The sequence below is a fragment of the Cyphomyrmex costatus genome, unplaced genomic scaffold (genome assembly GCF_001594065.2).
Source record: "Cyphomyrmex costatus isolate MS0001 unplaced genomic scaffold, Ccosl1.0 scaffold286, whole genome shotgun sequence".
Taxonomy (NCBI): Eukaryota; Metazoa; Arthropoda; class Insecta; order Hymenoptera; family Formicidae; genus Cyphomyrmex; species Cyphomyrmex costatus.
The window spans coordinates 113925-139240 of NW_017276976.1; the positions used below are offsets into that span (position 1 = coordinate 113925).

Below are 25316 nucleotides of genomic sequence, written 5' to 3' on the forward strand. Positions count from 1 at the left end.
TCTGATGGCATTACGAAAAGCAGTAATCGCTTTATCTAGCTCCTCAGTCAAAACGTATTCATGCCCCAGTAATGTATAGGCGTATGGAAAATTAGGATCCACCTAATAAGTAATAAAAAAAACGGTATATTACTTTGAATACAATAAGTCATATATGCACTGCTCCATTTTACACTACAATTAAAATTAATGTATAGTACCTGAATAGCTCTTTGGAAAAATTTGATCGCAGTTTCGTGTTCCGTTTGCGCTGAGAAGAGATTGCCCGTGGCGCACCATGCTGCTGCCGAATTACGATCTTGGGAAACTAGATCTTGAGCAAGCGTAGACAACTGTACTTCCGCGTGTAAATGCCACAGAACAGTGCTATAAATCTCCATCAATTCTGTCCTCTGTGGCTCAAATAATAACGCTCCATCTCTTTTTCACGGAAGTCTTCTCGCATATCGTTTTCATAAACTATCGTCGCTGTCATCGGCATGAGGTTCGACCGAAACATTTCCAGCAAGTGGCGCGGCACTTCCTTCTAACACAAAAAAAATAAAGAATTAAAGAGAAATATGGTACAAGATTTATTTTTATCATACACGCCTACATACTCCAACATGTTCCTATCATAACTTCTAATCACTCAACACGTTGGAGTGAGCTGTGATAGAAGCGTAGTTAAAGCATATTGGAGCATGCGACGCAAAATCTATAAATGTATCAGAAACAAAAAATCTGTTTTAATTGGATTTCTAACGTTTCATTTTTCTTAACGTTTTTTCGCTCTAAGATTTGAACGTACGTCTATTTCATACATAGAAGAAAGTACCAAAAATCAATATATTTCTTTAATGACAATTGATATAAATTTATTACCTAGCAGCCTTTTTGTAATCCATCATTTCAAAGTGTGCACGAGCTAACATAGAAAGTACCCAGCCCGTATTGTAGTGTCGTGACGGTAGTATACTCAGTATATGAGCCGCATGCGTACATTTGAACTGACTTAAATGCTGATACGCCATTCCTAATTCTCGTAACAAAGACATCAATCCCTCTGAAAAATTGCAGACAAAACATTTTTAATTATATTATAGTCAAAAAAATATCAAATAAATTAATAAAATAATTAACACACCTGCTGATTGCTTTTGTAATGTTATACCAGAGTGAATATTATTATTTTGAGCGTTAAGAGCGTTTGCATTAGCCACAGCTTTCTCAGATGTGATCGTTTCGCTTTTCTCCTTTTCGTTCCTATTCCTCTCGTTTAGCTCATTAAAGTTGGTTTTATTTAAATTCGCCTTGGCTAGTCTCGCTTTCGTCTTCCGAGATGGAGATTTTGGAGTTGCAAATTTATTCCTATTAGGTGACTTATTGTTTTCCTGAAATATATGTGTCATATCAAATTGATAGTAATTGATAGAATGTATAATAAAAACTGATAAAGGAGTGTAATTAAAAGATAAATAAATTTAAAAAACCACATTCGATTAAGATAGATGTCTAATAATTTTTGTGTAAAAATTTTGTAATGCCTAGTTCAGAAGTAAAAGAAATTAAACAAAAAATTGTACCTTTACGGAATTATGGCTGAAAAGTCGTGATGATCGTCTAACATTGGTGCCTTGAAATGTCGGTGACGGAGGTGAAGTCGGATTAGCTGCCGTCACTGTCACAATATTGGCAGTATTACTAGTATTACCCGATTGGGAAAATACCGATTTGCCTTGTTGCAATGGTGTTTCTTTTCTTGACATTAATTGCTGAAAGATGCAAGAAAATCATTAGTTGTATGCATTATATAACTATGAGATACTGAGAGATTGTACTCACCCCTACATGAGCTCTTAGACTACTAACGCGTTTCGCCAAGCTCTTTTGGTCATTGGCTTCTGTGAGAGTCGTATGCGAAGGTGGAACTGTCTGTTCGGGTGTATTGTTCTCCAATGGCAAAATACCAAAGCTAGGCGTGAGTGGACTCATAGAATTACTAAACATACTACGATAACGCGATAGTTTCGTCCTCGGTGATATCGAGGAACAATTGCTGTAGTGAATCGACATATTTTGTGGCGACTCCTCTATAGAGGAACACAATCGCACCTGAGGTGCCTGACCGCCATTTATCAGCGTTGATGCTATCGTCACGGGTGTACTGTAATATATATATAAAAAATGTTAATTAAATAATAAAACATTGATGAAAAATAAAAATTATTAATATGAACTATTAATATGAATTATTAATACGAAACTTAAAACAGTCTAGTTGAATCTTAGTTTCTTATATATATAATTTCGCATGAATTTATATACTGATATATGTAGTCTTTCTAAATTGAGCACCGAACAATTGTCAGTCTTGAGACGCAACTCTAATCAACTACCGCAGTACCATCAGGAATGAAATGATTAACAATTTAATAATTATTTGATGCTCTTTTGGCATCTTATATTGATCTTTAGCAATATTAAAATCTGAAAAAATTATTATATTGTACAAATGTGTACATACCTGTTAGTGCCATTAGATATAGGTGTATTGTTGGCATTATTTCCAGGTACGATAAGATCTGGTTCAGTGACGTAGCTGATCGTAGATACAGTACCATGGCACATAGCGAATGAGTCTAGTTTATCTAACTGAAAAACCTTAGAAGGATCCACCTTCTCACCAACATTACAAAGTTCTTCAAACGAGTGCCAGAGGAAAGGATTTAATTTCAAAGCCAGTTTATGAGCTTCATTACCTCTTGCAGTACGCATCATTTTATAGTAAATCTTTGCTATTATCTGTAGAGAAAAGCATGCCTGTTCTCCAAACTGAGTTATTATTTCTTCCAAATTTTTCAGTTGTTTGTAATATCCACCGATTATTGCAGCTTCTGCTTCCGCATATCTAAAAATTTTTAATAGATCAACACATATTCTCATTATATAGAGCACAATGAAAAAAACATTATATTACTTACTTTTCCAAATCATAACAACACTTTGCTAATAGAAATCTACATTGTGCTGAACTGGGTGCCTTCTGGGATAATAAGGCATAAGCTTGCCTAACCCGACCAGAGCGATAGTAACATGTTGCCAAAAGAAATAAACTTTCCTCTGTGTCCACTATAATAATAATGTAATAATACAGTATGTACATACAAATATAATCAAATTTATAATAAAAATATAAAAATAATGCAATCAATAAACAAAGTAGACAATGCTACCTTCTGCACACAACCGTTCTGCCAGGAATATAGCGTCTGGATAAGCATAATGATTTAAACAATGCCATATGGCCGCCTAAAATTAGAAAATCAAACATTTATCTTGATAAATGATCGTGCAATAGCAATGTAAATAATTAATTAAATAAAAAATTAAAATATTTAGAGAAAAATACTTGTGAGTATTCTAATATATATCTATAAATTTTATATTTAAATGTAATGTTAGAAAGAAATATAGTACTTTTTATTATCATTACATAAATGATGCAATATGTTAATATACTATTTAGTTGCTAATATACATATTTAAAAGAATTATTTTAATTAACTATATAATGCTATAGAATATATTCAATAAATATTCTTTGAATTTATAAAATGGTATATAAACAATTGGTACATAAAAAAAAAACTTTATTACATTTAATTCTATGTGATCAACATCTTATTATTTAACTGATACATGAACAATGTTAAAATTTACTAATATGATTTATAAACATAATCATAAGTTAATTTCTTAATAATCTGTCAGATCACAATAGATATAAATAAATTCTAGAAACGTTTTCTTTTCTGTATTCAATTTTCAAGCTCAAGTGACCATCTACCAAAATTCTTAAGTAGAGTAAAAATTTTGCGATTAAATATTTATAGCCAAAACCCTCTTTTGATCAGTTTATTTTTTTGCGACAAGGCAAACAGACTCGAAGATGTACGATTAGAAAATCAATAAAATGGATAAATAATGAGGGCGAAAAAGCTATCATTAAGAGACAATAGCTGCTATTAAGAGACGACCATTGTAGAAGTCGTTCGACGCGATCAAAACTGTCGAGGTACGACTCGATCGACGAAACATCAACGTGTGGATGCGGGCCGATGCACAAAATTTCGCATGTCACAGCGATAACAAGGTTCAAGGAAAATTCAACACTTTTACTTTTCACTCCTCCTTCTCCTCCTCCATCACTCTTATTCTCTTCCATTACCTGCACTGGCTCCTGCACGATCATCGTTCACACCCCGCGAGCGTGATCATAAAAGAATGTCTGGCCCTCCGGGCGCACCTCGATGAGAATTTAACGGTGAAATATTCGAAAGATCCGAAGTATCGAGGACGACCACTGGTGTGTATGTATAAAAATTTCTCAGGAGTCCATCTTTACTTCGACTCTTTTGAAGCGAGTGACTGCTCAGGTCGAAGGGCCGCCAACCTCGGCGCTTGAGGGTCAGGAGTTTTACCATTAAATTTTATGGTGATTGGCAATACGATTCTTAAGGCTTGTGTCCACGATACTAGAAATCGGTCCGAAATCTCGAATAAAGGAAAAATTGACCAATTACATTGATCATGTGACCAAATTGTTCAAATGTGATTTGTTAATTCTTTCTTCATCCGAGATCTCGGACCGATTTCTAGCATCGTGGACACAAGGCTTTAGCAATAGGTTTGTTCGCGTTGAAATCCCTAAAAATGTTTGAACTTGGGTGTGCTAGAAGTTCTAGATATCAGAGAAGCGCAATCGATGTTCCGCGTCCTGATTAGCTGACTGTCAACCAATCATGACATTCATTCAGTGGTATTAAAAATGGCTGACTAATAGACGATTGGTGGATTTCATAGTTCGTCTGCAAATGACGCCATTTTTAATATTGTTTTTAGTAATTTTGCGATACTGACTTAAGCCGATTGCGTTTCTCTGATATCTAGGACTCTAGGCCAAGGTAGAGACCCTATAATAGGGAGTCCGGCCAAAGATGTCGTCACTCTCATTGGCTAAGGGTGCTTTCCACCTATCGACACAGGTGACACTGTGTTAAGCCTTGTGTCCACGATGCTAGAACTCGGACCGAGTTCTAGCATCGTGGACACAAGGCTTTACACAGTGTTCGGTTTTGAGCGTTCCAGCAACGACACAGTGTCACACTGCTCGACACGGCGAATAGATGAGTTTTACAGTGCTGTGTCGCTAGAAGTACCAACCATGACAAAATAAAAGCGTGTTTTGTAGTGGCATCCTGTTAAACTTAAAAGGAACATAACCCTAAATAGCTCGTAAAATTGTGAATACTGTTGTTGAATGTTTTTACATTACTTGAGATTGATTGTATTACACAATACTTGTTAGATTCTCATTTTAGTGCATGGATAACGAAAGGAGTAAGATTTTTTTTGTTATAGTTGACTATAGAACCATCTATTGGGGCTTTATCGAAACATATGTGTTCCAAGGAGCACCCTGATACCATGATACTGTGTGACTCTGTGTCACAATTTGTGTCGTAGGTGGAAGCACCCTAAAGCCGGTTCTACATTAGTTGCAAGCCGATCGCAAGTTCGTTGCGACAGCCAATCTCAAGCTTGCATTTTGAAATCAACGCTTCAGATTGGCTGTCGCAACAAGCGATCGACTTGCAACTAATGTAGAACCGGCATAAAAAAGAATATGGCGCGACCAATCGTTGCTGTTGAAATTTCCTTCCAAGCGCAGCATAATTTGAATATGATGAAATAATAAATTTGCAATGGACATTTCGTTATTAATAACGACTGAAATGGCCTGAATCATTGATTCTGTGGACCAATTTTGATGCTCCGTCCTCCTTTTATACGTGCGAACCATTTTCTAATGAAGAAATAGACATAAAGTTATGAAAAAGTTACCTCTGTGAAGATGAATCAAAACGGAAAGGCATCCCACTTTGCCCCGCCCACTTTGCCCCAAACGCAGATTAAATAAAATATTATACGAAAAATAACCCTCAACGCCAAATGAAATAAATAAAAAACGAAAAAAGAGGGTAAATGTAAGCCTACAAACCCATGCAATTCAAATTTCAATTACACTCCTATAAATAAAAACTTGCCCAAGGTTGATTCATTCCCTACCTTCACGTGGTATCAGCTGTTATCATCAAAAGGGAATAATAAAATTTCGAAATATGAAATTAATTATTGCAATTCTGTTATTGTAAAAAATAGACTTTAGAAATTCAAATTTTTGGAAAATGCTATTTAATATTATTTATTTATACCTAATTACGTCCTAAAATGCATGAAACATATGAATGTCGGACTGCTGTTATGAGAAAAATGTCATGTCCACTGATTTCGACGTTTCGATCCACTGTGCGCCGGTATGGTAAATTATTATCGACGCTAGATATAACGCATCGATATAGAAAAAAGGAATTTCATTAGCCCATTTTCTTATGCATGAGTCAATGGACCAATCAAATTCTTTATGTATATGGTTTATGCGTTATGCAAAAGTCTGTGCTCCCCGCTTAAGACATGGCAGCATCCAGTAGCATCTTAATTACTGAACCACATGGCACGTTCAGTGTTTTTCTTTTTTTGTTTTCTCAATTTTATTCAGAATTTTGAGTAAGAGGATGGCTAAGGTTGCAGATACACGACGTAAACTGAAAGACAAGTCAAAAAACAAAATCAAAATAGGTACGTCATCATATAAAAACACGAGATATGCTCCAGTATCCGAGAATGGATTAAAATGGATTTAAATTTTCAGAAATACGGATTCGTGAATGTTAAAATGAATTTTTTTCAATTCGAATACGTTTTTATTCATTTATAAGAATTGCATGGAGCATATCTGTATACTTTTCAATCCGAATACGTTTTTATTCATTTATAGGAATTGTATGGAGCAATATCTGTATACTTTTCAATCATAAAATGATATTAGCTTTTTCAGTGCGTTTGTGACCACAGTGAATACTGTTCAATTCATAGTTTTGAATAGTAAACGCAGTTTTTCAATCCAGTTGTATCTAATTGAATCTAATTGAATCCAATTGAATTCAATTGAATCCACAAAAAAGTATTCGCTATTTAAAATACGAATTCGAATAGACAAAATCCAATCCATTCTCGGATACTGAGTGTACTGCGACAGATTAGACTATGACAGTATATAATAATGTGTAAATATAAAACATAATATTAAATTCAATTTTAGAGTGTGCATGCGTGCATGTGTATATATATATACAGTGATGGGAAAAAGTCTCGGAACGGTCAAATATTTCAAAAACCATTGGTATTTAAAAAAAACGCTGAAACACGTGAGACGATTTTTCAAAAAATCTATCTTTTGAAGGGGGTTACGACCCCCCATCCCTAAGGGGGCACGTGGGGCACGAGGGGGGTCGAAAAGGGATTCGTTTTTAAAATAAAAACTTAATTATGTCAAAAATTTCATTTTCATGGAAGTTTCGAAGTAGTTAGTCCGCATGTGCTTTTATGAATTTTAAACATCCTATGTCAGATCTGTATTCAACGACCCCAAAAACGCTCGAGTAACACGTTTGAAGTAAAACGCTTCGATTTTTGAAAAATATGTTCGCCATTTTGGATCCGCCATTTTGAATTTCATAATTTTAAGTTCAGATTCGTAATCAGCGACCCAAAAAACTCCAGAATACCGAGTTAATTACAGCTGAAATTAACAACTTTTTATTTTTTGGTCTCCATATTCGATCCTCCATTTTGAATTTCACAATTTTATCTTCAGATTCGTAATCAGCGATCCCAAAAACCCCTGAATACCGAGTTTCAATTGAATTTAGTTACTTTTCCTTGTTTTATCTGCCAATGTCGGAATCGAAATTTTGAATTTATCCCTTTAATGCGTCATAACTAAGACGCCATTTTGTATTTCGAAAGGTGCCACTCGTCTTTCGAAAGCACTTTTTAAGACGAACATTTTCCGGGGTCGAACGTTCAAATCCGTCCATACCAATTTTGGACAGAGGGGGTCTTCCATTGACGTGGAATGCCCCATATATATATTTTCAAAATTTATTACATTTATCTCATATTACATAAATTACACAAAATTCCATAGATGTATGTGTAAGAGATGGGCCGAGAAAAAATGTCGGACGCTCGACGCGATGCCGGGACTCGAACCGAGGACCTCGTACTAGTTCGTAACGCAAAGCTACCGTCTTGCCACGGAGCCACACAGCCCAACACGTAGATCTTAGTTGATATCTTACATATGTATAAAATATTATTTGAATAATTATATAATAAAATATTATAATGTCGCGGTTTTTTGTAGTCACGACGTGACGGCAGGCTGTGCTCGATTTTTGATGCGTTTTTGCTGTCAGTAGTTGATATATCAGATCGTACGATATTTTTACCGCCTTTTTACTGTCATAATATTACAGCGAGTGTGCCAAATTTTTACATTTTGCTGATTTAACATGCAGTCATGTTTTATATCAAGTTTTGATCTATTTTTTGTTAAATTATTTTGCCAGCATGTATTGCTCGATTTCTGCTTGCTTTATTTCGGCAATCGTTTGATGAATTTTTACAGAATTTTTGCTAGTGTATTATGACGCAGGTCTGCTCTATTTTTGCTGTATTTCTGTTATCGCTATATTGAAACGGTAAACGTGTTCGATTGCTGCTCGATTTTTGTCATTATAATATGTAGCATAAATTTGCAATGCGTGCTTTTGACTGGGTTGGCTATCTGGGGCTAATGCCAGCGGTGTGATCGCATGCTGCGATATAAAATTAATTTCAATACAGCGAATGCCGTCTTGCCCAAAATCGTAACTTCGAACATGAAGGATATTAGTTTAAAAATGTCGCGATTGTTTCGTATAAGTCTCGTGGAAATTAGTAGACCCTAAAGTGTAAAATTACGTTAATTATCAGAGTTGCTCTCTCTCTTTTGACCAGAATAGATCGAGTCGAATAGAAACGGATAATTGCCTCAGTTTTCAATTTCACCTTTCATATTTAAGTTTTTACATAAAAAGCTTATCTGTTGCTACAAATCGATAAAAGCATTTTAAGGAGAAAACATTGAACTTTTTTTTTGTTTTTTAAAAAATGCTGTACGTCACTCCGTTCGTCTTTTATGAACAGTCAAAGTCAAACGGACCATTTTTAATTCAATGTTGAATAACTCGGTGAAAAAAAATCGTACAACATTTAGTAAAAAAAGAAATTAAAGATAAAGATTCACTCTTTCCAATGCTGCAAACCGCATTTTTGTGTAATTTTTATCTCAGGCCATAGACCTTTGTAAAATTTGTGAAAAATTTTTAGATTTGACGGATATCCATTTGTGTCCGTATAACTCCGTAAAGTATCGGTCATATTGAAATTTCAATTATAAACTTCGAAAGTAGAGATTTCAAGCTACAAAATGCTTTTTTGAAAGCCTCATTTTGACCATTTTTGTAGAAGATACACTTATTTAAAGTTTATTAATTTTTCGAAGGTGTGAGAGGTGATGCTTTAGGTAATTAATGCGAGTAGAGTGTACATATTACAGTATTATATCATAATGTACTATATTATATTGAGTAGATTTTTAAGAGAAAACATTTTAAAATGTATCCTTTGTTAAAACGCCTTAACAATAGAACAATGGAAAAAAGACGGATGCGAATTAAGTACTTCTATAAAAATACCAGCTTCGTCTTTTCTGGAACAGATAGCTAGTGGTACTGGTATGTATTTTACAAATTTCTTTGTTATATTTATTTATGTTACATTTTAACAGGAATCGGCAAAAGATTAATATTAAATTAATGATTACAAATTACATGATTAATCAAGAAATCTGAATAACATTTTTTTAATTACTTGATTAATCAAGTAATCGGAATAGAAAATTTTTATTATTTAATTAATCAAATAATCTGAATAAAAATTTTTTAATTACCTGATTAATCAAGTAATCGGAATAGAAAATTTTTATTATTTGATTAATCAAGTAATCGAAATAAAAATTTTTTAATTACCTGATTTAATCAAGTAATCGGAATACAACATTTATATTATTCGATTAATCGAGCAATCAAAATAAAATGTTTCAATTACTTGATTAATCGATTAATTAAAATAAATATATCTCGTATTATCATACTCAAAATCGGAAGTAATAAAAAATTATTTTGTCATGATTGCTTAATTAATAAATAGTTAATATAAAATATTAATCCGCATTCAACAAAACAATCATAAATAAAAATTAAGAGTGTAATTAAAGTAATTAAAAATTAAAGTATATTACAATTAATACAGTAAGATTATTATTATATTATAGGAAAATGAGGAAGTGTAGGAATTAAATGAAATTAATAAATAACAATGGAAGTGTAAGATATAAGTTATTTTTATTTGTTAATATTATTGGCTTTACAAAGCACTCTTTTTTCAAAATTTTCGTCTGTAAGACGATTAAATTTCGCGATGTCGAACATAGTAGCGAAACTAAACACCTTTTCTACAGGAGCAGACGACGGAATTAAGGTATATTTATTAATTTCATTTTATTCCGATTACACTTGATTAATCATGTAATTAAAAAATTTTTATTCCGATTACTTGATTAATCAAATAATAAAAATTTTCTATTCCGATTACTTGATTAATCAGGTAATTAAAAATTTTTTATTCCGATTACTTGATTAATCAAATAATAAAAATTTTCTATTCAGATTACTTGATTAATCATGTAATTTATAATCATTAATTTAATATTAATCTTTTGCCGATCTCTGCATTCTAAGGTGTTTCCTTCGAGGAAAATTTCATTCAAAATGTAACACACAGGTGTACCATATTATGTTATTAGATTCATTCTTAGGGCCGTATTTATATTTTTTTTATAATATACTATAGATATGCTATATCGAGTAAGTTTCTTCAGAGCAAATACTTCAAAATGTACCCTTAAGGAGGTTTCACCTTTGCCAGCTGTAAAATAATATCAACTTCATAAATTATTTAAAGAAAATTTATTATATATAAAACAATACGGGTTCTGTTTGTTATGTTTAAACATGTTAAAAAAAATTTTGACGAAACGCCATAATTACGTGATATTCTTTGCAATATATTTAATTAATTTAAAAAGATTTTTAACGTAATTTATTGGCTCATTGCCCTGTTTCTCTATATTAGTTGTTAAAAACGTATTGAGCATTATTACAAACATTAAAAAAAATATTTTTTTTTATTATATAAATATGCATTTTAATGTCTCCAAATGATCAGGAGTCATCTGCAAAACATGTCTCTATGACGGAAGTAATATATTGACTGCAAATCATCTGAATTCAACATTCTTTTCATTTTTATTAATTATATGAGTGTTGCTATAGCATGAACCAAAATAATGTCAATTGCCTGAAATTTGTAAAAATGATAGCATTGAAAAAAAAATTTTTTTTTCCTTAAAATTTGTTACTTTTTCGTGAATAAGAAATCGAATGTTTGTTGTAAAATCATGATTCTGGTTCGTGCTATACGCAAAAGTATTAGGATCAAAAGAAAAAAATAATTAAGACAATATCTTAATCCATTTTTAAGTTATTAGTTCCGTCAGATCAAAAAATGTGGTTTTGAGAAAAACGCGTTTAAAGTTTAGGTTTGACTTTTTCCACATATAACAAATTTTTTTAGTGCACTTACGATTATTTTGCAATACCAGGGCCTTACAATAATCCTTCATCGTCTTCATTTAATAAAATTCATTTTCCGTTAATCTCTTCAACCATCCAGCTTTTATAGCTCTTCTTTTGAGGATTCTGACGTACAACTGCGTAGCTGCAGCGCCGATAAGCACTTAGAGGCCCCTCGCGCACTTACATATTTGGACTCATAGCTCCGTTAATATTACGAATTTTGAAAATTCTATTTACAGGGGTATTTTACACACGTATAGGAATAAAAATAAGGAAGAAAAAATTTTTTTATTTTTTTTATGCCTGCAAAGGTAAAACCTCTCTTAATCAAATGGTCTGATTTCAATGAAACACCTGTTTTTTGTACATGTCTCGCTGTTCCACTAAATATATCAAATGTCCCAATTTTAACAAAAAGTAACAAGAAGGTCCCACTAAACAATATTTCATGCTTTTGTCAAATTGTAAAATCATTATGTGTTATTGCCTCCAGCATACAAAATGTAACGGATTAATGAGTTTTCTCTACAATGAACAAAGTGGATAATTTTTATTGTCCTCTCTTAGGAGTTGTAGTATACAAGTTTGAAAGACGTTCCTCTACAGACTCTAAAATACTCACCCCATGGGCAGTAAAAATATTGCAAAATAAATGGAGCGACACAAGTATAGAAGAACATCTTTATTTTGAAGCCGAGGTCCTACGACAATTGGATCATTCCAACGTTGTTGGTTTCAAAGCGTTCGTCAAAGGAGAAGATGGACAGCCTTGCTTGGCTATGGAAGCACTGGATACGTCACTTGGTATTTATATAATTAACTTGAATATTTTTAAGATGTATTTGTATTGATATTAACATAATTAATCAGGTCACAAAATTGAGGAGAGACGGAAGAAGTACTTAGGGAAGAAACCATTCTCAGCTAACGACATTATAATAGTCGGTTTTGAAACTATAAAAGGTCTGGAGTATTTACATCATAATGCACACATATTACATGGAGATATCAAAAGTTGGAACATTTTGGTGACCAATGATCTCAACACAATTAAACTGTGCGATTTTGGAAATTCTTTACCCCTGACAGAATCATTAGAACAGGATACGTCAACATGTAATTATATTTATACTGGGACATGGCCTTGGAATCCTCCTGAGGTTATATTTGGTACGTTTGCTTGTTTCAGTTATGTGATATGAAGATTCTTCTTACGTTAGGTTTCTGATCTGGTTACACCTCTCTTTCATATGCTTGTGGTATGCGCATTGCTTATTCAGTTGTCACGAACATATGGGACTTACAGTTTTAATACTGGTTCCGACTGACGAATTTTTTGAAGTGTTTCTGTGAGCAAAAATACTCTCGGGAGGTTGCCGATTTTTGCCGAGAAAATACACGAGTATAAATATTTTGGTTTCTACCAGGGATCTCTGGTATAACAGACTAGTACGCTGTCTGTCATGTTACGCTCGTGTTTTACATTTATAATTGATTTATGGTATTTACCATGGGCGTCCACAGGATTTTTTCCAAGAGGGGACATGATACAAAATATAATAATAATAGTAATATTATATAGTTAATAAATTGCCTTTATACCAATGTACAAGTTTAAATACATAGGTTATTTTATTTTTTTTTTATGAATAATAGTAATATTAATAATAATATTATTACATATATATAATTTTTAGACTGCGGATATTTATGCAAAAAGATTTAAGTGAATATTTTGCATAAAATGCATATTTTGCATAAATCAAACATATTATCTGCATAAAATACATATTTTTCATAAACTTTACATATTTCATGTAATATTCAAGTAGGTATATAGTATGATTACATCATAATTATATGATGAAATACACAGCTAATTCGAGTTTCCGCAAAGACAGTAGGCATTTAAAACGAAATCTATTTTCGGATCCATATTGATGTTTTGTGAGCATATCTGAGACCAGACAAACAATAATCTTACATATATCCAAAGTGTTGTCTCTGTGAAATTGAGTATTTATGTAATGGCTCCGTTTAAAATCGGAAGAATAATATCGATGACTATGAATCGTCAATTATTTGAGTACGTAATTTATTTTGACGCTAAAAATGAACAAAGTGTCAACATGAAAAGGCGCGTTAAGATCTCAGCACACGCTTTTCGGCGCGCACGCGCCTGTCGTCCAGGGTGGGGGCAAATGCCCCTTCTTGCCCCCCCCCCCCCCTGTGGACGCCCATGGTATTTACGATTGATTTAAAAAAATTGTTAAATTTTTCTTATAGAAAATAGACCTGCAGTGACAAGTGCTGCTGATATTTGGTCATATGGCCTTGTCCTTTGGGAAATGTTAACTTTATCAACACCTCACCTTGAAAATATAAGCGTTGATTCTAGTAGTAGCGATGAATTTGCTAGTATTAACACAAGAAGGCAAAAGTGGACAAGGAACTGTAAATTTGGTAAATAACAATTTGAAATATTCTTGTTAATTATAATGTTATTTGAAATAAATTAGTACAAATTAAATTAATAAAACAAAAATTTGATTTTATATAGGTACACGTCCAGCTATATCTAATGGTTTGGGCGAAGATTATCAAAAGGTATTGGAAATATTTTTTGCGTGTACCACAAATTGTTACCTATTGAGACCCAGTGCAAAAGCACTAGTGAACTCTTACGAACATTTTGCAGATGTGGACAAAATAGTACGTTAAAATTTTTAGTACATTAGAACAGTATATAGAATTTTTCATCACGAGTGCACTGTGCTAGTAATGTGCTATATAATTATAAAGTCGCACGAGCTTTGCTCATGGTGCGTGCAGCGCAGGAAGCGGTGAGAGTTCGGGGGTGCTCGGCCCCCACTGAAAAAAAAATTTTAATTTTTTCGAAAATTACTTTCTGGTATATCATACTTACTATTATAGTTTTATCTAAACGTTATTATGTCAAATAATATTTTAGGTACTCTATTGTCATAGTTGATAATCTTTTTATTGTTAGAACACTATATTTACGTGAAATGTCCCGAAAGGGCGTTCCAGTCGGTGCGTTTCTCAGTGTTGATATTTGTTTGAGCGCTATCACTGCATTAATTTTGATAATTTTGTGTTATTGGCTATTTCCCGCGCGCAAAAGCGTTGCGTTATAGGGTACATTACGTGCACGCGTGATGAAAAATAATTGTAAGTTATAATTAAATTATGTAAATTTAATTATATGTTTTTATTCATAATTAATATCAACATTTAAATATTTTAAAATAAACTGCATTTATAAAATTATAAGATTATATCTATAAGACAGTTTTTAAAATGATGCTACAAATAAAAGACATCATATCGCTATTATGGGCCTTCTACAATAAGCCGTAAGTCACAAATTATAAGTCATAAGCTAGAAATGGACCAATCACAGTCGTCAATTTTTAGTTTCTTACTTCCGATTTATGACTTATGACTTATTGTAGAAGGCCCATTACACTTATGATAATAGCGATCTTAAGCATCAAGTATTTATACCTTTCTGTAACTGTGACTCCTCTGCTCTGACTTTCTGAGTTGAACATATCCACCATATCGATGTCATTTGTGGTCTTATTTGCAAAGAATTCTATATTATTTATTTGTTCCCTCTATAGAAAAAGATTATAAATGTGATATTTCCTATGTTGCACGTTTAATAAATGCTGCATAATTCATGTGATATAATTTTGTTGTTAGCTCACACTCATCCGGAAAAACCTCTGTGAAGTTGGCACCTCATTTTTAAAAAAATGAAATTTCCGACAGAGTTCTGAATGCACCCCGAAGAGTTCTGAAGTTCCTGCCTAAAATAAAAAATAGTTCTGGCGAATTAACACTAAAAATTTAAAATTTGGGGTGCTAACTTCACAAAACGCACAACGAAAAATCGCGATATCTTCTAAACCATTAGTCATAGCGCTTTAAATGCTAATAACTTTTAATAGAACTCTTGGGGTGCTATCCAGAACTGTCAATAGAACTGCCGTAATGTTAAAAAAAAATTTTTTTATTTTTAAATAGAAAGTTTGTTAGTTTCATTTTTTTCTCCCTTTGCGTTATGCATAATTTGCAGCTGTGGCATACTGTTAACTAAACAGTTAATTGGCATTAATGCTTCTCAAAATATCGAATTGAAGAGACTCTTCTGGCTGCTTACTATTCTCCTTATGTCCCATGGAGCCGTAATTCCGTAAAAGTTACTCGTTTTTACTAGTAATGCTTTACATTATTTTTTTATTTAACAAGTTATATTGATTATTTTTAACTTATTTCATAAGAAAACTGCAGAATATATCTTGATTATAACAAAAACTTTACTTAAACCGTCAAATTTAGTCAATTAGATAAAATTAGAAAAAGCATTACTAGTAAAAACTGGTAACTTTTACGGAATTACGGCTCCATGGGACATAAGGAGATAAAATACACGTAACGTTACGGACGCAATGCCTAGCAACTTTTGCGGACATCCGGTGCGGATTACGGATTACGGGCTGTATGTGACGGCACCCTTAGCCCGGATCCTCATACGGACAACAGCACTTTGACACCGGACGCTGATTGGTGAAAAATGGGTTATGGGGGTAAATTTTACCCTCGCCACCGGTTTTTCACCAATCAGCGTTTTATGTCAAAGCGCTGTTGCCCGTATGAGGATCCGGGCTTAGGGTGCTGTTCCATGATACGGAAATTACACCGGAACGGAACAGTGAGACCAATCACAATCGCGGAAAGGAAAGTGGAGTAATGATTGCAGAGATCTGATTGGTCTCACTGTTCCGTTCCGGTGTAATTTCCATATCATGGGACAGCACCCTTAGGCTGATATTTCATGTGTCGTACGACAAGCTTTGTCGGGCGTACTGATTGGCTGCTAGTGCGCATGCGGTCGTTCGTACGACAATATTTTGTCGTATATGTATAATATACTTGTTGTCATTAAAATCTGTTGTTTCGACATAAATTGATATTTTAACCTGTTTTGATCGCACTCAGCTCGATATTTCATGTGACTATTGACAAACTTTTTAAGCACGTTGATACCGGAAATTTAACAATCTATTTGTGCATATAGCATTTTATGTAGATAAGTAACTTTATAATATTAAATATTCTATAGAAACAAAAAATGGTATGTTTACATATAGTTTTCAATGTTCATTATTTTTTCATTCATTTTTACCGGCTTGTGAGTGATGGGTTATGTTTAAATGTGTCTAGGTAATAAACTATTGCAACGACTGTCGAAAAATGTTCGATCTTGCCCAACTTTCTTTCGACAAGAATGCTGGTAAATCTTCGACGGAAGCTCCCCACTTATGTGTCGTCAGTAGCCAATCGGAACACCCGACAAGCTTGTCGTACGACACATGAAATATCAGCCTTAAGGTGCTTTTTCATGCGCAGCACGCTGCAGCAGCAATTCGTTAAGCGGGGAGCACAGATTTTTGCATAACGCATAAACCATATACATAAAGAATTTGATTGGGCCATTGACTCATGCATAAGAAAATGGGCCAATGAAATTCCTTATGTACATGCTTTATGCGTTATGCAAAAGTCTGTGCTCCCCGCTTAAAGAATTTGATTGGGCCATTGACTCATGCATAAGAAAATGGGCCAATGAAATTCCTTATGTACATGCTTTATGCGTTATGCAAAAGTCTGTGCTCCCCGCTTAAAGAATTTGATTGGGCCATTGACTCATGCATAAGAAAATGGGCCAATGAAATTCCTTATGTACATGCTTTATGCGTTATGCAAAAGTCTGTGCTCCCCGCTTAAAGAATTTGATTGGGCCATTGACTCATGCATAAGAAAATGGGCCAATGAAATTCCTTATGTACATGCTTTATGCGTTATGCAAAAGTCTGTGCTCCCCGCTTAAAGAATTTGATTGGGCCATTGACTCATGCATAAGAAAATGGGCCAATGAAATTCCTTATGTACATGCTTTATGCGTTATGCAAAAGTCTGTGCTCCCCGCTTAAAGAATTTGATTGGGCCATTGACTCATGCATAAGAAAATGGGCCAATGAAATTCCTTATGTACATGCTTTATGCGTTATGCAAAAGTCTGTGCTCCCCGCTTAAAGAATTTGATTGGGCCATTGACTCATGCATAAGAAAATGGACCAATGAAATTCCTTATGCACATGCTTTATGCGTTATGCAAAAATCTGTGCTCCCCGCTTAATGTACATGGTTTATGCGTTATGCAAAAGTCTGTGCTCCCCGCTTAACGAATTGCTGCTGCAGCGTGCTGCGCATCAAAAAGCACCATAAGTCCGCAAGTTCGCAATTCTCAGCCAACGTGAACAGACCTACCGTCTGTTTATTCCTGCACTGTCTGAACTAGTACACATGGTGCAATAAGTTGAAGTGAAACAAATATACGTTTGTTTCATTCTAACTTATTGCACCGTGTGCACTAGTTCAAACAGTGTAGAAACAAAAAACAGACCTCTATAATCGCACTTTATACGCTTGCGCAGTTTCAACAAGATTCAAATGTTTGGAAGTAACGATCTAAACGTCTTTATGCGATGCGTAATCCATTCTCTTCTCTTAAGACGGTAGTATCTCAATACTGAGCCACTTGCAGTGTCTTTCTCTCTGTTGTTTTCACAATTTTATTCGGAATTTTGAATAGTAAGAGGATGGCTGAGTTTGATACACCACGTGCACTACTGAAAAAAAAGTTGAAAAACAAAATCAAATTAGGTACGTCTATAAAAACACGTGATATGCTGTACACAGATAAACATAATTTATATAAATATAACTATGTTTATCTGTGTACAGCATATCATCTACCAGTATGTTTTTAATATAACAAATTCGTTATATTCATTTTGATTATATTCTAAAACGTATTCTTCGAGGAAAATTTTATTCCAAATATAGTATATGTAACTTGTATTATTAGATACATTCTTTGAGCCGTATTTACGTCTTTTTTTTTTTATAGTTTATTATATCATAATGTTTTATATTGAGTAACAGTTTTGGTAATTATGAAGATAAAGCTCCGACCTCACCGATTTTAATGAAATTAGGCTCATTCGACGCGTTTTTACACGAAACGAAAGAATCTGGTAGAAAAAAAGTGTCGCTCTGCCCTATGAACCGAGATATTAAGCGTTAAAGTTGACGACTATTCAGGTTAGGAAATCTGTCATACAGACTACATACAGTATAGCCTTCTTCATGCTCTCTGATCACATGCGCATGCGCTTGGTTACTCTTCGATCAACAGATTGCACGAAATTTAAAAATTAATATTTCTATAAAATCTCGGTGATGTCGGAGCTTCTCTTCATAATTATAATACCACATTTTGTTCTTACAGAGAATGTTTTTCTCTTATTTTATTATTTTTAATATTCGTACTTTTAATTAGACTCCTGATTTCAGCAGAACAGTCTTGTACACCTCTGAGAAAGAAGAAGAAAGATAAAGCCAAATTAAATACTCCTGAAAAAACATCAGTTTCGCCTTACCTGCGACATGTTCATAATAGTATGTATTTCACAAATTCCCTCGTTATATTTACTTTATATTCTAAGATATTTTTGAAAAAAATTTTACTCAAAATATAATATTGTAAATATATCATAAAACATATATATATGTATATATTAAAAATCAATTTTAGAGTGTGCTTGTCTGTATGCGTGCATGCGTATGTGTGTGTATATATATATATATATATATACACACACACACATATATTACAGTGTTATATCATAATGTACTGTATTATATTGTGTAGATTCTTAAGACAAAACATTTTTAAATGTATTCTTTGTTAAAACATTCTAACAATAGAACAGTCCTATACACCAGTAAAAAAAAGGACAAACAACAAAGCCGGATCAAGTACTCCCATACAAATACCAGCTTCACCTTTTCTGGAACAGATAGGCTATGGTACTGGTATGTATTTAACAAATTTGTTTGTTACATTTATTTATGTTATATTCTAAGATGTGTTTCTTTCGAGGAAAATTTTATTTGAAATATAATACATGCGTGTAACGTATTATGTTATTAGATTCATTCTTAGGTCTATATTTACATTTGTTCATAATATTATACTGTAGCTATGTTATTTCGAGTAAAAGTTTCTTCAGAGCAAACACTTTGAAATGTAGCCTTAAGGAGATTTCACCTTTGCCAGCTGTAAAATTAGCTTAATTTCATGAATTTTTTAAAGAAAATTTATTATACATAGAACAATACGTGTTTTTGCATAAAGTTATGTTATATTTAAGCATGTTAAAAAAATATTTTTTACTAGATAAATGTGCATTTTAATTTCTCCAAATGGCGATCAAATTAGGGGTCATCTGCAAAACATGTCTCCATGACGGAAGTAATATTGACTGCAAATCATCTGAAATCAGCTTTCTTTTTATTTTTATTAATTATGTAATTGTTACTATGGCATGAATCAAAATAATGTCAATTGCCTGAAATTTGTAAAAATGGTAGCAATGAAAAAGAAATTAACTTTTTTCCTTAACATTTGTTACTTTTTTGTGAATAACAAATCGAATATTTGTTGTAAAATCATGATTCTGGTTCGTGCTATACGTAAAAGTATTAGGATCAAGAGGAAAAAAGAATTAAGTCAATATCTTAATCCATTTTTGAGTTATCAGTTCCATGAGGTCGAAAAACGTATTTAAAGTTTAGGTTTGACTTTTTCCACATAAGTTTCTTAGTGCACTTACGATTACTCTGCAATACGAGGGCCATATGATAATTCTTTATCGTTTTCATAAAATTCATTTTCCATTGGTCTCTCTAATTGCCGAGCTGTTCTGGCTTCTTTTGACGATTCTGACGTATCACTGTGTAGCTACTGCGCTGGTAAGCACTTAGAGGCTCCTTGTGCACTTACATATTTGTACTTACAGCTCCGTTAATATTACGAATTTTGAAAAATCTTTTTACAGGAATATTTTACACACATGTAGGAATCAAAATAAGGAAAAAAATTTCAATTTTTTATGCCTGCAAAGGTGAAACCTCCTTTAGTCAAATGGTCTGATTTCAATAAAACTCTTGTTTTTTGTGCATGTCTCGTTGTTCCACTAAATATATCAAATGTCCCGATTTTAACAAAAAGTAACAAGAAGGTTCCACTAAACAATATTTCGTGCATTCGACAAATTGCATTTGTCAAATCATAGATTATGTGTTATTTCCTCCAGCATAGTCCGTTACATATAAAATGTAATAGATTAATGAGTTTTCTCTACAATGGACAAAGTGGATTATTTTCATAAACAAACAAAGAAAAAGGCAAATAAGAGTCAAAAAACATAAATTCTATCTGCAAAATCATCACATGATGCAATATATTTAATCCCATAAAATAAATCATAATAATAATATGCTAAACAGTTCTACGAATACAAGCAAATTGAAAATTAAAAAAGTTAATTAAAAATTAAAAAACATAACGTTTCGGATCTGTGTTTGAGCCATCCTCAGATGTCGCAATATTGACGCAATAAAAATTTTATAATAACGCAGTAAATTTAAGATGTGTCGAAAAAGTAGTTATAGACTTATAGTCAAGTCTGGAAAAATTGAGTATTTTGTCAGGAGAAACAACAGTGTTCTTCAAGCGATTGGATGATCGTCCGTGAAATATCCTAGTGGTTCTAATATGGACACAAAATTGCGTTTCTAAAAAACTATATTGAGACAAGCAAATTGCTCTTCTGATATAAACTCACTGTACCCTTTACTGTAGAAAATTTAGAATTCCATGTCGTCAAAATTATTATTTCAATGACAGTAAAATTGTTATCACATTGTAAATGTAATTCGTCCAAAATATACAAAAAGGAAAAATAACCGTCAGACTGCTTCGGCGTGCGAAATTAAATTGCGTAAGCTCTTGGTAATGCAAAGTCAAACATTGTTTATAATATGCATATATGATTTATGAAGACTCTCTGTGTCTGTCTGTAGGTTAAGACTGTTACTCTGTTTTTTAATGTTAAGCATCTCTGAGACAATACGTTTACTATAACACGCGGTTCTTCATCTAAAATTTGTGCATTATTCCAATCGATTATTTTTATGCCCTCTCTTAGGAGTCGGAATATACAAGTTTGAAAGATCTTCCAAAGCAGACTCTCAAGTACTCACCCCATGGGCAGTAAAAAAATTGCTAAACGGAAGGAGCGAGACAATTATAGATGAACGTCTTCATTTTGAAGCCGAGATCCTACGACAGTTGGATCATCCCAACGTCATTGGTTTCAGAGCGTTCATCAAAGGAGTAGATGGAAAACCTTGCTTAGCTATGGAAGCACTGGATACATCACTTGGTATTTATAGAACTAACTTGAACATTTTTAAGATGTGTCTGTATTGATATTAACATAATTAATCAGGTGACAAAATTGAGGAGAGACGGGAGGAGAGCTTTGGGAAGAAACCATTCTCACCCGAGAGTATCATGAGAGTCGGTTTTGAAACTATAAAAGGTGTTGAGTATTTACATCATAATGTACACATATTACATGGAGATATCAAAAGTTGGAACATTTTGGTGACCCATGATCTCAACACGATTAAACTAGGTGACTTTGGAAATTCTTTACCCTTGACAAAATCCTTAAAACTGGATACGTCGAAGGGTGATTTTTCTTATGTTGGAACACGGCCTTGGAATCCTCCTGAGATTATATTTGGTACGTTTGCTTGTTTCATTTATGTGTTAATTCTTCTTACGTTAAGTTTCTGATCTGGTTACACCTCTTTCTGATATGTTTGTGGTGCGCACATTGCTTATTCAGTTGTCATAAGCATATGGGACCCACAGTTTTAATGCCAGTTTCGAACGACGAATTTTTCGAGATGTCTTTCTGTGAGCAAGAATACTCTCGGGAGGTTGTCGATCTTTCTCGAGAGGATACATGAGCATAAATATTTTGGTTTATGCCAGGGATTGAACTCGGGATCTCTGGCATAACAGATTACTGCGCAGTCTATCATGCTACACTCATGTTCTATATTTATATTTGATTTATGGTATTTACTATTGATTTAAAAAAAGATTGTTAATTTTTTTTTACAGAAAATGGACCAGTGACAGGTGCTGCTGATATTTGGTCATATGGCCTTGTCCTTTGGGAAATGTTAACTTTATCATCACCTCACTGTAAAGATTTAAGCGATGAATTTAGTAGCGATGAATCTAGTAACGATGAATCTAGTAGCGATAAATCTGAAGCTAGCATGAACAAAAGTGAGACTTTTAGAAAGAGGGAAAAGTACTCTGAATTTGGTAAATAATAACTTGAAATATTCTTGTTTTTATGTTATTTGAAATAAATTGGTACAAATTAAATTAATAAAACAAAAATTTGATTTTATATAGGTACACGTCCAGCAGTATCTAATATTGATTTGGGCAAAGATTATGAAAGGGTATTGGAAATATTTTTTGCATGTACCACAAATTGTTACCTATTGAGACCCCGTGCAAAAGCACTAGTAAACTACTACAAAAAGTACATAAATATTAACAAAAGATTATTGTAAATTGTAATTATGTAAATTTATTTATACGTTTTTATTCATAATTAATATCAATATTTAAATATTTTAAAATAAACTGCATTCATAAAATTATAAGATTATATTTATAAGATAGTTTTTAAAATGATGCTATAATAAATAAAAGACATAATATCACTATTATACTTATGATAATAGCGATCTTGATTTTTCGCTGTAAGAATAATAAAATTATTAAATGTCATGCTACTAAAGATAACTAAGTATATAAGTGTTTAAAATATTTATACCTTTCTATAACTGTGACTCCTCTGTTCTGACTTCCTGAGTTGAACACATCCACCATCGATATTATCTGTGGTCTTATTTGCAAAGAATTCTATATTATTTATTTGTTCCCCCTATAGAAAAAGATTCTAAATGTGATATTTTCTATGTTGCCCGTTTAGTAATGCTGCATAATTCATAAGATCTAATTTTGTTATTAGCTTACACACTCACCTGTTTTTCGATTAGAAAAGCTATTTCTGTAAACATATCTCTGACTTCCATGAGAGATTTTTCCAATTTTAGAACATCATTATGTCTACTTGTTATATCTGATAATTGTTGCCTAGCTATCTTACTGTCTTCTAAAATCTGCACATAATTAATGAGATATTTGAATGAAAAGGTTTGTAATAAATACTATTGTAATAGTAAATTCATATTTACATTATCGACAAATAAGCTAGTTTGTTGAGCATCCAGCATGTAATCCAATTCCTCGCTTGTAACTTGTCGCCTTACTGTATTGAACAAATAGTTGAATTAATAAATAATATATATATATATATATACACATGCACACACACATATTATAAAGAATTTTTTAATTAGTCTCAATTTAAATTTAATATAACAATACAGTATTAAGTGTATGTATGTATATATGTATGTGTGTGTGTATGTATGATGTATGTATGTATGTATGTATATATTTATATACATATATATATGTATAGTACATATGTCTTGATACAAGAATGCATACATCTTGATTTTTGGTGAATACATACATAGTGAACGTTGCTGTTGCAATAGTAAGAGGCACTTATCATGGTATTTCATTAACGAAGCATTGTAGTCGTCCATAATATCAGAAAACATTTGCAACATCGTTGTATATTGTAACGTTCTAATTCTCGTGTATATACTGTACACAGGTACATCTTGCTCTACAGTCAAATCATCAATGTTAATAATACCTTTTCCCATATCTACAAAAAAATGCGTAAGTAGATATAAGAGAACAAATGTGTTAACGCACAAATCTAAATCGAATATATTGCATGGACAAATGCGTAGATTTAAATGCAATAAATAAATAATCATGACTAGAATTTTATACAGAAACACAAATATTATAATTTTTATTTATAAAACATATTTATAACTATAAAAAAATTACGTTCTGTGCATTAGACCATTTCTTATTCGAATTGAATGGCAATTATATAACTTATTATCATAATTACATATATCAATATTAAAGTCAATTGAATTTTAATATGAACAAATATTATATATAATAGCGTAGTAACTAATATATTTCAGAAGTTAAATCTATTACATGCTACAAGAATATTTCTTACAATGCAAAATTGCAAACGTGCAATCGATGTGTAAGTACAAAATTTGAAGTTTTGTGTGTATTAATGAATTCGATTGAATGCACTCGGTGCGCATTAAAGTCGTAAATTTGTATGTAAATTGATGTAAGATGCTTAATATAATACATGAATATAAAGAGCTTAATATATAATACATAAATATTAAAACAGATGAAATCGTCAATACATTTTATTGTACTTTTAAATAATCAAGCGACGCGGTAGCGTCGCGACGCCAAGTGCATAAAATAAAAATATAACCGTTTGACATGATGACATGATACTTGATGTGTGTATATGTTCATGTCGATGTCAAATTCACGACGCTACCACTAGCTTTATCTCGAGTTTTCACATCTTGAAACTTTAGATTAAAATTACTCAGAATTTAAAAGCA

The 25316-nt window shown here is 32.6% G+C and overlaps 4 protein-coding genes across 4 annotated transcripts in view; 2 read left to right on the plus strand and 2 right to left on the minus strand.

Annotated features, from left to right (window-relative positions):
- Positions 1-4387, minus strand: part of Cdc27 (cell division cycle protein 27) — a 5685-nt gene extending 1298 nt beyond the window's left edge. Inside the window, exons 1-10 of the mRNA XM_018541417.1 lie at positions 4211-4387; positions 3216-3291; positions 2964-3111; positions 2507-2890; positions 1825-2146; positions 1566-1754; positions 1127-1373; positions 865-1045; positions 201-420; positions 1-102 (exon numbers count right to left, since the gene is read on the minus strand). The exon at positions 1-102 is cut by the window's left edge and continues 4 nt beyond it. Of these exons, the coding sequence (XP_018396919.1) occupies positions 1-102; positions 201-420; positions 865-1045; positions 1127-1373; positions 1566-1754; positions 1825-2146; positions 2507-2890; positions 2964-3111; positions 3216-3291; positions 4211-4234 (1893 nt within the window). The 5' untranslated portion in view covers positions 4235-4387. The remainder of the gene's footprint in view (positions 103-200; positions 421-864; positions 1046-1126; positions 1374-1565; positions 1755-1824; positions 2147-2506; positions 2891-2963; positions 3112-3215; positions 3292-4210) is intronic.
- A 2230-nt stretch (positions 4388-6617) lies between these two features.
- Positions 6618-14408, plus strand: LOC108775135 (lymphokine-activated killer T-cell-originated protein kinase homolog). Its single transcript, XM_018541418.1, has 5 exons — positions 6618-6681; positions 12255-12491; positions 12558-12857; positions 13974-14150; positions 14248-14408. The coding sequence occupies exons 1-5, from the start codon at positions 6618-6620 to the stop codon at positions 14406-14408; spliced, it is 939 nt and encodes a 312-aa protein (XP_018396920.1).
- Positions 14409-18290: 3882 nt separating this feature from the next.
- On the plus strand, positions 18291-23276 carry LOC108775140 (lymphokine-activated killer T-cell-originated protein kinase; the record flags this gene model as incomplete). The annotated part of the gene is made up of 7 exons (XM_018541424.1): positions 18291-18443; positions 19137-19241; positions 19551-19658; positions 21836-22072; positions 22139-22438; positions 22825-23034; positions 23128-23276. Coding segments are annotated over exons 1-7 (1173 nt in total), but the record flags the coding sequence as incomplete, so codon positions are not given.
- A 275-nt stretch (positions 23277-23551) lies between these two features.
- Positions 23552-25316, minus strand: part of LOC108775141 (syntaxin-1A) — an 8858-nt gene continuing 7093 nt past the window's right edge. Inside the window, exons 5-8 of the mRNA XM_018541425.1 lie at positions 24326-24526; positions 23982-24055; positions 23769-23906; positions 23552-23668 (exon numbers count right to left, since the gene is read on the minus strand). Of these exons, the coding sequence (XP_018396927.1) occupies positions 23552-23668; positions 23769-23906; positions 23982-24055; positions 24326-24526 (530 nt within the window). The remainder of the gene's footprint in view (positions 23669-23768; positions 23907-23981; positions 24056-24325; positions 24527-25316) is intronic.

Excerpts from the sequence above, each read along its gene's own strand:
- LOC108775135 (XM_018541418.1), top strand. The coding sequence starts at position 6,618 with ATGGCTAAGGTTGCAGATACACGACGTAAACTGAAAGACAAGTCAAAA. Across the intron at positions 6,682-12,254 it reads AAAAAACAAAATCAAAATAG|GAGTTGTAGTATACAAGTTT; the intron begins GTACGTCATCAT and ends GTCCTCTCTTAG. Across the intron at positions 12,492-12,557 it reads AGCACTGGATACGTCACTTG|GTCACAAAATTGAGGAGAGA; the intron begins GTATTTATATAA and ends ATAATTAATCAG.